Below are 12786 nucleotides of genomic sequence, written 5' to 3' on the forward strand. Positions count from 1 at the left end.
AGAAGCCAGAGTGTTGTAGTCAGGTTCACAGCACTAGTAGAAAACACCAGACCAAGAACATCTTGTGAGGAAAAAAAAAAAAAAGGTTATTTTGGCTAACAGACTCATGGGGAAGCTCCATGATGGCAGGGGGAAATGATGGCATGAGCAGAGGGTGGACACCACCTCCTGGGCAATACCAGATGGATAATAGCAACAGGAGAATATGCCAAACACTGGTAAGGGGAAACTGGCTATAATACTTATAAGCCTGTCTCCAACAATATACTGCCTATAGGAAGAGTTATTCCTAAATTTCCTTCAGCTGGGAACCTAGCATTCAGAACACCTAAGTTTTATGGGGGACACCCGAATCAAACCACCACACAGAGATTAGCTGTCACTGTGCAGAAGAAGGACAAAAGCCACCATTGTATGAAGTATCCTTATTGAGTTTTTCTCTCTGCCCTTCTGTCTGTAATTCTGTGCTTTCAGAGGTTGGTAGCAAACCCAATGACAGCAACTAGTGACAGCTGTGGTTTTAGCTTAGCTCTGGCTAAGTGCAGATGAATGGCAAGAAGGCAGTGTAGAGATGTTGCTGACTTATATGCATGGAATTCAGAAGGGTAGGTATAGACAGCATGAAAATGTAAAGGGAAAGGGCCCCACAGATTAATCTAGCCAGGAAGGGCACTGGACAAGCTGGGCAGCATATTTACAAAATGACAAACTGGGCTGGAGAGATGGCTTGGCAGTTAAGACACTTGACTGCAAAGCCTAAGAACCCATGTTCAACTCTCTAGATCCTACATTAGCCAGATGCACAAAGATGAGGCAAGCGCAAGGTCGCACATGCCCACTAGGTAGAGCAAGCATCTGGAGTTTGATTGCAATGGCTGAGGCCCTGGCGTGCCAGTTCTCTCTCTCTCTCCTCTGTCTCTTTCACTTTCTCTAAAAAATAAGTAAAAATAGAAGTGAAAAACTAAGGGGCTAGGGGCTAGAGACATAGTTCAATTGGCAGTATGCTTGCCTAATATGCAAGAAACCCTGGGTTCCATTCCCAGCACCACATATGTTGGGTGTGGTGGTCCATACTTATAATCTCAGCACTTGGAAAGTGGAGGCAGATTCAAGGCCATCCTCAGCTACATAGTGAGTTTGAGGCCAGCCTGGGATGCAAGAGACCCTGTGAGAGAAGAGAGGGAGAGGAGAGAGAGAGTGTGTGTGTGTGCTTGTTCATCAGGAAGAGTAGCAGGTGCTATTCCATGAAGAGGGGTTCCTCTTTCTGCAAGAAACATTGGAGATTCTTCTACAGCTTGGTGCCACAACCCAGAGCAGGACAGGTGTGGACTCACCAAAGAATCGGAGATCTCCTTGAGGGTCTGGTCTGATCCAACAGCGAAGATAACTTTACCATCAGGGGAGACAGCAACAGAGTTGTAACTACAGGACTTGAGCACACATTCTGTCTCCCTCTTCCCGGTGGACAGGTTCCATTCATACACAGCTCCATCCGTGCCGGCAGAAATCAGTTTGCTGTCATCTGTGTTCCACACAACTGAACGAATCTGCAAGAAATGTGGACATACCCAGGTAAGAGTGCACACACACATACACACTCACACACAACTTGGGGATGAGAATAGATCCTGAGAGCTTCAAGAGGCAGAATGCTCATTCCTGTAGAAAGACCTATCTGCAAGTACAGAACATGGCTTCTGGGGGGGTACAGCTCAGTGGTAGAACATTTGACTGCAGAACATAGCTTCTTGGGAACGTGAGCATTCTGTTTTCTAAGATGTTTATAAAATACTGAAAACAATGTAGTCCTGTTTCTTTTTAACTTTATGACTGCAGAGACAGCATCATATGGTTTCTTTTTTTTCGTGTGTGTGGAATATGGTATGTGTGGTGTATACACATATATATGCCCTTGCAGTGCTTCATACGCTTGCCTGTGGTGGGGGTAAATTTGCCTGTGGTGGAGGTGCTTGTCAAATGTCTGGCTCTATCACCCTTCTGCTTAGTCTTGTTATAAGGTGCAGTCTCTCTCTCTCTCTCTCTGTGTCTCTCTCTCTCTCTCAACTGATTCTAGAACTTGCTGGGATCTGTCATTCTTGGGTCTCTGCTCCCTTTCAGGACTGGGGTTAAAAGAGTATGTGGCCACACCTGCTCTTTATGTGGGAATTGGAGATTTAAATTCAGACAGTCTCAGGCCCCCTGTGGTAGTTTGATTCAGGTGTCTCCCATAAACTTAAATGTTCTGAATGCTAGGTGCCCACCTGATGGCCATTTGGGAATTAAAGCCTCCTGGAGGCAGTATATTGTTGGGGGTGGACTTATGGGTGTTATAGCCAGCTTCCCCTTGCCAGTGTTTGGCACACTCTCCTGTTGCTGTTGTCCATCTTATGTTGGCCAGGAGATGATGTCTGCCCTCTGCTCATGCCATTATTTCCCTGCCATCATGGAGCTTACCCTCAAGTTTGTAAACCAAAATAAACTCTTTTTTTCCCCACAAACTGCTCTTGGTTGGGTGTTTTCTGCTGGCAATGTGAACCTGACTATAACACCCCTTCAGACCCTCATATTTGTGCAGGAAGTGCACTTAATCACTGAGCCATCTCTCCAGTCACATAATAGTTCCTTAATATGATCAAAGGGCTTATAATTATTGTTATGTTTTTGAAAGCCTTTTTAAGTTTGGAAGATTCATAGGAATACAAGCATAGCATAGATAGTAAAACATCCAGAATGTTAAAGACATCTGTTGACTTCCCCAATAAAATATGTTAACTGATAAAAATGATCAAGACATAAGAAGTTAAATAATTTTTTAAAAGTAAAAGAAAGAAAAAAGGATCAAAAGAGTCACCTCAAGTCTCTGGAAACTTGTCTGAAGGTATATGGTAATGAGGAACATTCATCCATGAATGTCTGCCCAATCTCTGTAAGGCCAGTCTGTGGCATTTGGGCAGGAGCTGCTAAGATGATGGGATGTCTCTCCCATAGCTCCTGTTTTGGGTTACAGCTTCACCTTGGGAAGGGCAGACTTCTGGCCTTTCTTATTCCCATAATGGAGCAGTGTTATTTGGAACAGACTTGGCCAAGAAGGCCTGGTTTCCCCTCTCCCACTCAGTCCCATTCATGGGCAGAAGTTCCACTCCAAGTGCACCAAAAACAATGGTGCCCATGTGCTCACTGGAGGTGTTCTTCACACTTAAGAGGAAACTAAAAAGAGCAGGGGCTTCCATTCACCCTTGCACCTTGAGTCCTGCAAGTTCCACTCAGACTGAGTATGCCACGGCCGGAAAGGCAGGTTCTAGTGCCATGGAGAAAGGGTTTTTCCCAGGGGAAAGTCAGATGTTCGAATGGAGAGTTCAGTGGTTTTAAGACATTCATGTTATTTGCAATGGAACCTGGAGAACTCTGGGCCTACTGGCATCTCTAAAGCAATGGAGATCTTAGAGTGATGTAGAGGAAGCTGGTAACTAACTCTCTAACATAAGAAATATGCTAGGGAGGGCTGGAGAGATGGCTTAGTGGCTAAGCGCTTGCCTGTGAAGCCTAAGGACCCTGGTTGGAGGTTTGATTCCCCAGGACCCACTTTAGCTAGATGCACAAGGGGGCACACACATCTGGAGTTCCTTTGCAGTGGCTGGAGGCCCTGGCGCACCCATTCTCTCTCTCTCTCTGTCTCTTTCTCTCTCTGTGTCTGTCGCTCTCAAATAAATAAATAAACAAAACATTAAAAAAAATATGCTATGCCAGGCATGGTGGCGCATGCCTTTAATCCCAGCACTCGGGAGGCAGAGGTAGGAGGATTGCCATGAGTTCAAGGCCACCCTGAGATGACAGAGTTAATTCCAGGTCAGTCTGGACCAGAGTGAGACTCTACCTTGAAAAACCAAAAAAAAAAAAAAAAAAAAAAATGCTAGGACAGCAGACTATTAGTAATACAACATAGGAAAGATAAGATCAAGACATGCTGGGGGCTAGAAGGCTATGGGCCTGTGGCAGGCTACACCTACTGTTGTAGACAGTTCCACAATGCTGGGATAAATTTCCAAACAGACACAGTTTATAGGAGGAATGGGATTTATTTCAGCTTACAGATACAAGGGGAAGTTCCATCAATGGCAGAAGAAGCTGGCCCCCATTCATAAATCCACCAGGTGTGGTGGTACACACCTTTAATCCCAGTACTTGGGAGGCAGAGGTAGGAGGATCACCGAGAGTTTGAGGTTACCCTGAGAATACATACTGAATTTTAGGTCAGCCTGTGCCAGAGTGAGACCCTACCTCAACAACAATAACAACCACAAACCATAAATCCAAGCAGAGAGAAAAACCACAGCAACCAGCAAATACCAAAAAGTAGAAAGCATAAAGCAGGACCCCCAGATTTCAAACCTCTCTGCACACCTTTAGGCTGGAAATGAGATCTGTTCCCAAATATACCTTTGAGCTGGACCCCGGGATCTGCCCCCAGTAACACCTCCTCCAGCTAGGTGGCTACAGACCCAAGTTGCAAACTTTAATATTAAAATACCTGAGTCTATGGGGGACATGCATTCAAATTACCATACCTACTCAGCAGCAACAGAGGTGGGGTGGGAAAATAAAAGCATTTTGTTAGCTACTAAAGACTCACTGACTTAGGTGGTGGAGACCTCATGGGTGCAAGGGGCTTACACCCAACTGCTGACCAAGCACTGAACAAGGGGCTTCTTCCAGGAAGCATCTCCTAGGAAACCAGGCTTGACACAGAAAAATCACACTCATCCCTGGCAGTGTGAAAGACGATATATCTGACCAAGGCTGTATCCACCGAGGTAGAACCAGAAAAGGCACATCCACACTACCAATCTCTGCTGAGCACAGAGTAAAAAACATTAATTGATGCCCAGATGATGACAGCAACTTCAAAGCCACACACAAACCTAATAGTAAAGGGTAAAAAAAAAAAAAATCTCATCAGCTAAGAAGGTTTATGTACAATCTCTGATCAGTAAGTGACTCAGGCTACCCACAGGCAAACTCAAGGTAGCCAGGCTAAAATACAGTTTAAAAACAATCTGGGCTGGAGAGATGGCTTAGCAGTTAAGGTACTTTCTGGCAAAGCCTAAGGACCCAGGTTTGATTCTCAGTATCCACATAAAGCCAGATGCACAAGGTGGTACATGTGTCTGGAGTTTGTTTGCAGGGGCTAGAGCCTGGGGCACTTATTCGCTTTATCTACCTCTTTCTCTCTCTTAGATAAATAAATAGTTAATGCTAAAACAGTCCAAATCTGTTGAACAAAATGTTTATGTATACTTCCAGGAAGGAAAATAAAATTCAAGTGGGATAAATCTAAAGGAATTTACAATCAGATATACCACAGTCAGAATATTGATAGCCAAGGATAAGATCTTATAAGTTGTTAAGAGAAAAAAAAAATCCTACACGCATGTGAACTGCACCAAGATTATTTATTTGTGTTGGTTATTTGTATATTCTTTTTCTTCCTCCTTGATCATTTATGCTAAGGGCTTGTTTAGTTTATGTTTTCCAAGGCTCAGGTTTTCATTTTGGCGGTATTCATTTGCATCTTCTATTTCATCAACTTCTGCTCTTTATTATTTACAGCCTTCATTTAATTTGGATTTAGTTTGCTATTCTTTTTCTAACTTCTCCAGATAGTTTAATTTCTATTCTTTTCATTTCTGAAATATGTATTTAAAGCTATCCACTTTCCTATATGCCTAGCTTTGGCTTAATCCTTTCTATATTAAAAAATGTTGCCCATGTAGTTCCAACATATATCCTTGGTTAGAGACCATCATTATTTTAAGTACTTGGAAAGTGCTAAAACAAGCGGCTGCTCTCCTACTCCAGTGAGGTGGGGTCTGCATGGTCCTAAATGGAGCTGTCAAGTGCACTCAGTGCCTCTGCACAGTCACCTTAACCTTGGTGCACTGATGAAGCTAAGGAAGCATGGCAGCCACAAATGACAGTTTCTGTACACATGAACCCTCAATCTTTCACCTCCAACCCTTGAAAAAAACTTTCCCTTTCCTTTTGTCCTCAGGGGATGGAGGACAAGGGAGAGGGAACAAAAGATCACTATGGGACAGGAACACAAATTACTGTATATTCACATATTAAATGTCTCAATAAAAAATTAAGGAGAGGGCTGGAGAGATGGTTCAGCAGTTAAGCGCTTGCCTGTGAAGCCTAAGGACCCCGGTTCAAGGCTCAATTCCCCAGGACCCACGTTAGCCAGATGCACAAGGGGGCGCATGCGTTTAGAGTTCGTTAGCAGTGGCTGGAAGCCCTAGTGCGCCCATTCTTTCCCTCTCCCCCCACCTTTCTCTTTCTCTCTGTATGTCTCTCTGAGTCACACGCAAATAAATAAATAAAAATGAACATAAAAATGTTAAAAAAAAAAAAAGTTAAGGAGAAGCCAGGCAGTGATGGCACACACCTTTAATCCCAGCACTCAGGAGGCAGAGGTAGGAGGATTGCCATGAGTTTGAGGCCAACCTGAGACTACGTAGTGAATTCCAGGTCATCCTGGGCTAGAGTGAGACCCTACCTTGAAAAAAAAAAATTAAGGGAGCTGGAGTGATGGCTTAGTGGTTAAGGCACTTGCCTGCAAAACCTAAGGACCCTGGTTTGATTTACCAGTACCCATGTAAAGCCAGATGCACAAGGTGGCGCCTCTGGAGTTCATTTGCAATTGCTAGAGGCCCTGGTATGCTCATTCTCTCCCCCTTCCTCCCTCCCCCCCTCTCTCTGCTCCCCCTCTCTCAAATATACAAATAAATAAAATATTTTTAAAAATTAAAGCAGCTTTTTCCTGTTATGACTTAAATACTTAAGTCAGTGGTCAGTTCTTGGTCTTTATATGACCTTTCTTTGATGCCCAGAACCACTTCATCCTTTAAAAAAATACTTTTATTTATTTGTGAGAGGAGGGAGGGGAGGAAGGAGAAAGAGAGAGAGAGAGAGAGAGAGAGATTGGGAGAGAGAGGGGGGGGGAGGGAGGGAGGGAGGGAGAGAGAGAAGAAGATAAAATGAATGAGAATGGCCATGCCAGGTCTTCTTTCTGGTGTGAATGAACTACAGATGCATGTCACTTTGTATAGGTGGCTTTACGTGGGTGCTGGGGAATTGAACCCTGGGACAGCAGACTTTGCAAACAAGAGCCTTTAACTTTGGAGTCATCTCCCCTGCCCAACTACTTCATCCTTTTTTTTTTTTTAACCTTTTTTAGAAAGTATTTTATTTATTTAGTTATTTGAAGCAGGCGGAGGCGGGGGAGGGAGAATGGGTACACCAGGGCCTCTAGCCACTGCAAACAAATTCCAGATGCATGTGCCACTTTGTGTGTCTAGCTTTATATGGGTGCTGGGGAATCGAACCAGGGTCAGTATGCTTTGCAGGCAAGTGCCTTAACCGCTAAGGCCATCTCTCCAGCCCCACTTCATCCTTGTGAAGATTGTGGTTCCCTTCTTTGATATAAGTCTCTAATTCCAGGTTTTCCTTGAACCTTCATTTTCAGGCTCTTTTTCCATATCTCTTAAATGTTAATCACTTCTCTTTTGCCCAAGGTTCTCAGATTTCATAATGATCCTTGGCGAGCTAATCAATATGCCTAGGTTTCACAATCATCCAATTCTCCAATCTTCATTTTCAGCCCTAATGTCTTTCTTGGTCTCTATATACTTTTGGTCACATCAAACATGTCTGAAATATAACTAAATATTTTTCTTCTCTCTGTCCCTACTATTAAAACCACAGTTTAACGCTTGACCCATCTTTCACCTTCATTTCCCATCTGGGTCTCCATCACTGCAGTTTCCCTCCCTCTAATCCAGTTTAAATGCTGTTTGGACAATTACCTTTCTGGTCCCATGGCTTCTGTTCTACAATCTTTCAATGTTTTTACTCAGCTACCTTCTAAAGTCCAATTCCTTGGCATAGGTTGTAGAAGGCAGCTCACCTCTCCAGCTCCCTCTTTTATCTCAAATATGCCCAATGTCATAGTCACAGAGGACACAAATTACAATCTTACTTCACATATCCATCTCTTCCTCCCTACACATCCTCCTGTCTTTGAATGCTCTCCTCTTTCAATAGATTCTTCTTTCCAGACCCATCTGCTGACTTATCCCCTTCAGCTTTGGCCTCCCCCTCTGTATGCCTCACGTGTAATATACTCTGGAACTTGCTGACTTTAATTTCTAAGTCTCCTTTTGAATCCATTTAGTTCAAACAGTGTCTGACATCACCATTACTATGAGCTAAATCAGCCATGTCCTCCTCCACAGGCTCATGTTTTAAGCACTTGTTCCCAGGCTGATAATGCTGCTTTGGCAGTGTGTGGAGCCCTTAGGAGGTGGAGCCTGGCCAGCAGAAATAGGTCACTAGGGGGCAGGTTTTGGAAGGTGATAGCCAAGCCCCTGATGCCAGTACCTCCTTGATTCCCTGTCCATGTGAAGAGTATTGGCCAGATGTTTCCATCACCATGAGTTCCACCATGTCTTCCCAATCATGACCAATTAAACTCTTTGGAAACCATGAGCCAAGCCTTTCCTCCTTTAAGTTGTTTCTGTCATGTAGGTATTTTGGCCATGATGATATAAAATTAATACAATCATGATAAAAAAAAATGCCTGAATATGGTCATGCCATTCCTTGCCCTCATTTCTTGTGTATGTGTAATGTGTGTGTAGTATATATGCATGTGTATACATGTATGTATACATGTATATACTTGACATGTGGAGGTTAGACATTGACAGTGGGTGTATCCTATTGTTTTCCACCTTATTTATTGAGACAGGATCTCTCAGTGATTCAGCTAGTTTAGCTAACCAGCAATCCCTAGGGATTCCCTGTCTCTGCTTATCAAGTTCTGGGATTATAGGCACACACTATGCTTAGCATTTACATGGGTTCTGGGGATCTGAATTCAGGATTTCACACTTGTGGGACAAATGTTTTATCAGCTGTGTCATCTTCCTAGTCCATTATTATTTTTATTTGGTTTTTCAAGGTAGGGTCTCACTCTAGCTCAGGCTGACCTGGAATTTACTATGTAACCTCAGGTGGCCTCAAACTCATGTGATCCTCCTACCTCTGCCTCCCAAGTACTGGAATTAAAGGCATGCATTCCCATGCCCAGCTTGGTCCATAGTTTTTTAAATATTTTGTTTTTATTTATTTATTTATTTGAGAGAGAAAGAGATACAGAAATAGGCAGGGAGAGAGAGAGAGTGAATGGGCATGCCAGGGCCTCTAGCCACTACAAACGAACTCCAGATGCGTGCGCCCCCTTGTGCATCTGGTCCTGGGGAGTCGAACCTAGATCTTTTGGCTTTGTAGGCAAGCACCTTAATCACTAAGCCATCTCTCTAGCCCTTAGTCCATAGTTTTAACAATCAAGAAGGATAAAGATTGAATATGTTTTGGAAAAATAAACTGTTACTTAGTTTTAAAAAAAAAGAAGGATAAAGAATGAAATACTGCAGGGTCTTTAAAGTTCTATGTATCTGGACCTTGATGTAGTCATTGCTGGGATGAACATCCAAACCAGACACAGCTTATGAGAGGGAGGGGCTTATTTCAAGCTTACAGATCAAAAGAGATGGGCCATCAGTGGCAAAGAAGCTGCTTCCATATATCCAAGCAGAGAAAAACAACCAAGCAGCCAACAAAAACCAAAGGCAAAGGCAACAAGCACAAATGGGCAGCAAGCAGTAGGGACCCTGCCATAGCTTGTACTGCTCTGCATACTTCTGGGCTGGAATTTAGATCTGTTCCCAAATACATCTTAGGACCGGGCCCCAGGATCCTCCCGTAGTGACACCTCCTTCAGCTGGTCACAAGCTTCAATGAAACATCTGAGTCTAGGGGGATATACATTCAAAACCCCCACAGGTCCCTATAAACCTCTCTGATCTCAGCTCACCTATGCTTCAGCTTCAGACTTATGGTCCACCTCACAGACTCTTTAGTCTTCAGGCATTCCCTGGATCTCCTATCTGTGTGTTTCTGTATCCTTATCTACAACGATTATTACTATCAGATCTATCTAGTTAATTCCTATCCATTCTTCCAGAATGAAGCCTTAGCAAATATCCTGACCCAAGTTCTACATACCTCCTTACTATTTCCTTTCATAAAAATCCTATGCCTTTTCCCTGATTTAGTTGCAATTTTTTTTTTCAAGAGAGAGAGAATGGGTATGCCAGGGTCTCTAGCCACAAACAAACTCCAGATACATGTGCTACCATGTGTAGCTGTATTATGTGGGTTCTGGGGAATTGAACATGGTCCTTAGGCTTCACAGGAAGATGCCTTAGCCACCAAATAATCTCTCCAGCCACCCCCCCCCCCCACTTTTTGAGTAGGGTAGCCTAGGCTGACCTGGAACTCACTATGTAGTCTCAGGCTGGCCTCAAACTTACAGCAATCCTTGTACCTCTGCCTTCCAAATGCTGGGATTAATAGCATGCACCATCATGCCAGGCTGGTTGCAATGTGTCTTTGCAACTGCTTTGTTGTTTCTTTTCCTCAAGTATACAGTGAGCCTCATAGGGAGAGAAACAACTGTCTTCACCTGTCTCATGGGCTAGCCTAAGTGCATGTGTCCCTTGTTTCCCTAAATATTGTTTGCTCACTTACCTTCCCTGTGTGTCCTTTCAGGTTTGTGATGTTCTCTAGGCTCGTAGTCGTGAAAATATGAATCACATTTCCATTGACTGCAGCAAACAGGTGACCTCCATTGCTAAAGGCACACTAGAGGGAGCATGTAAAAGATGAGCAGAAAACAACAACAACAACAGACTGCCAATAGGCCTGCCATGGCTCAGGGAATATTGTGGAAAAGGAAAGGAAAGATTTTAAGAGCCACAGAGTGGGTCGGAATACCCTGAGGCATGGATGGTCCCCCATGGGGAGACTAAATGAGGTCTCCATGACCCCTCAGTTAATACCACAGCTCTACTGAGAAGGGCCCCCAGAGTAACAGGAGCAGGGGTGAGGGGACAGAAGAGCATAACCTGTTATATGTAAAATAAAAATTTCAAACACAGATGAACAGACTGAAAGGAGGCTATAGTCAAGAGTTGCTTTTCCAGAGAGTTCAAGTGGGAACTATGTGTGGGGGTGGGAGTAGGGGCAGGTATAACAGGGCCAAGATCTGGCTAATATTTTCAAATAGTGTCAGTAAGCTTGTAGCTCATGCCAGCCAAGATGCTGATGTTGCCACACCCAGCAGTCATTATGCTGCCTCACTGTGTTGGAAGAAGCACTGTTTCAGAGAGGGGAGGTGATTCCTAAAGCTGCTGCTTTGTTTTTGCAAGTCATCTCAGAAGAAACCTGATGGGCTGTAACAGAATCTCACTGCTGATGCTCCATTTCCCTTGCCCACACCCCCTCAATTTCCATTCTCTCTTTCACAGTTATGACTCTTATTCTGAAGTGATCTTTCTTCATTATTTATTAAGGTGGCTTCCTCAGGGAGCAGGCCTATCACAGATGGAATCCCATAAGGGTTTAGGTTCAGTTAAACACTTTGGTGGGCATAAGAAAGCAGGGATAGAACCATATGCTTCATGTGTTTGTGAAAGAAGTACTGGATGTTTAAATTTTTTTTTTCTATTTACTTCAGTTAGAGAGAGATAAAGAAACAGACACAGACAGTACAAGTATGGGCACAGCCAGGGCCTCCTGCCACTGTAAATGAACTCTAGACACATGCACCACTTTGTGCATCTGACTTTATGTGGATATTGGGGAATCAAACCTGGGTCATCAGAATTTGCAAGCAAGCACCTTTAACCACTGAACTATCTCTTCAGCACCAGTACTGGATAGTCTTTGAAATCACTGAAGTTCTGCCAAGACAGACTGTAGTCCCACGATTTTTACCTCTTTACATCCTCTGACAGAATATTCTTTGAAAGGACGTATATCATCAATGAGGAGATTCATAAGACGTACTTTGTCAGCAAAGCCTACTACAATGTAGTGTCCAGATGGGTGAAGGCTAATTGTATATGCTTCTTCTTGATACTCCTTAAATAGCTCCAATGTGCTGTGAAAAAGGCCAATTATTGAATTAAAAGCAGAATCCCTAAATACCTCAAGTCCCCCATTGTATCAGGATATATTGTTATTGTGCATTTGGCAGACTTCATTGCTTGAAAAGAATGGTTTTGCTCTTTTCTAGATTCTGGTTACCCAAAGATGATGCTGAGCACTGGATATGGCCAGATGATACTGCCTAGTAACACTGAAGACACAGCCCTGTTGAAGTCTCAAGAATTGCAAACACTATACAAATACTTGTTTAGCAGTCCTTTATATACAAGAATAAAGAAAGCAGTGTTGGTTCAGTCTCAAGGAGGCCACGCCAGATGGTACCACTGCTGGGGAATTGGGAATGCTTGGGACAGTGAAAAGAAGAAAGGAGGAGAAGAGGGCCTGGAGAACTCCATGAAGTAAGAAGCAGCTCTGGGCACAGGATAGCTAGTGGGACAGTGAAATTTATTTAAGATGATGAGATACTGGGGCCTTACCTCTATGTACTTAGGGTATGGCATAAGATTTGGCATACAGTGAGAATTTAATAAACCAAGAAGTTATGTTCTAGCCCATGAAAGAGTGAGAAACAGTTGACAGACTTTTAAAAGAAAAAGGCATTTCTAACTGAAAGATTCTAAGTCATTAGATCCCAAAACTCTCAAATGAAACACTTCATGAAAACAAATTTAACCACTGAAATTCTGCACACCAGAGCAGCAAGGCCTTCCA

General features: G+C 43.4%; 1 protein-coding gene across 1 annotated transcript in view; it reads right to left on the reverse strand.

Moving 5' to 3' along the window:
* Window positions 1-12786, reverse strand: part of Cfap57 (cilia and flagella associated protein 57) — a 93069-nt gene that overhangs the window by 60028 nt on the left and 20255 nt on the right. The window contains exons 8-10 of the mRNA XM_004672484.2: window positions 11902-12067; window positions 10654-10767; window positions 1335-1547 (exon numbers count right to left, since the gene is read on the reverse strand). Of these exons, the coding sequence (XP_004672541.1) occupies window positions 1335-1547; window positions 10654-10767; window positions 11902-12067 (493 nt within the window). The remainder of the gene's footprint in view (window positions 1-1334; window positions 1548-10653; window positions 10768-11901; window positions 12068-12786) is intronic.

Source organism: Jaculus jaculus, chromosome 5, assembly GCF_020740685.1.
Source record: "Jaculus jaculus isolate mJacJac1 chromosome 5, mJacJac1.mat.Y.cur, whole genome shotgun sequence".
Taxonomy (NCBI): domain Eukaryota; kingdom Metazoa; phylum Chordata; class Mammalia; order Rodentia; family Dipodidae; genus Jaculus; species Jaculus jaculus.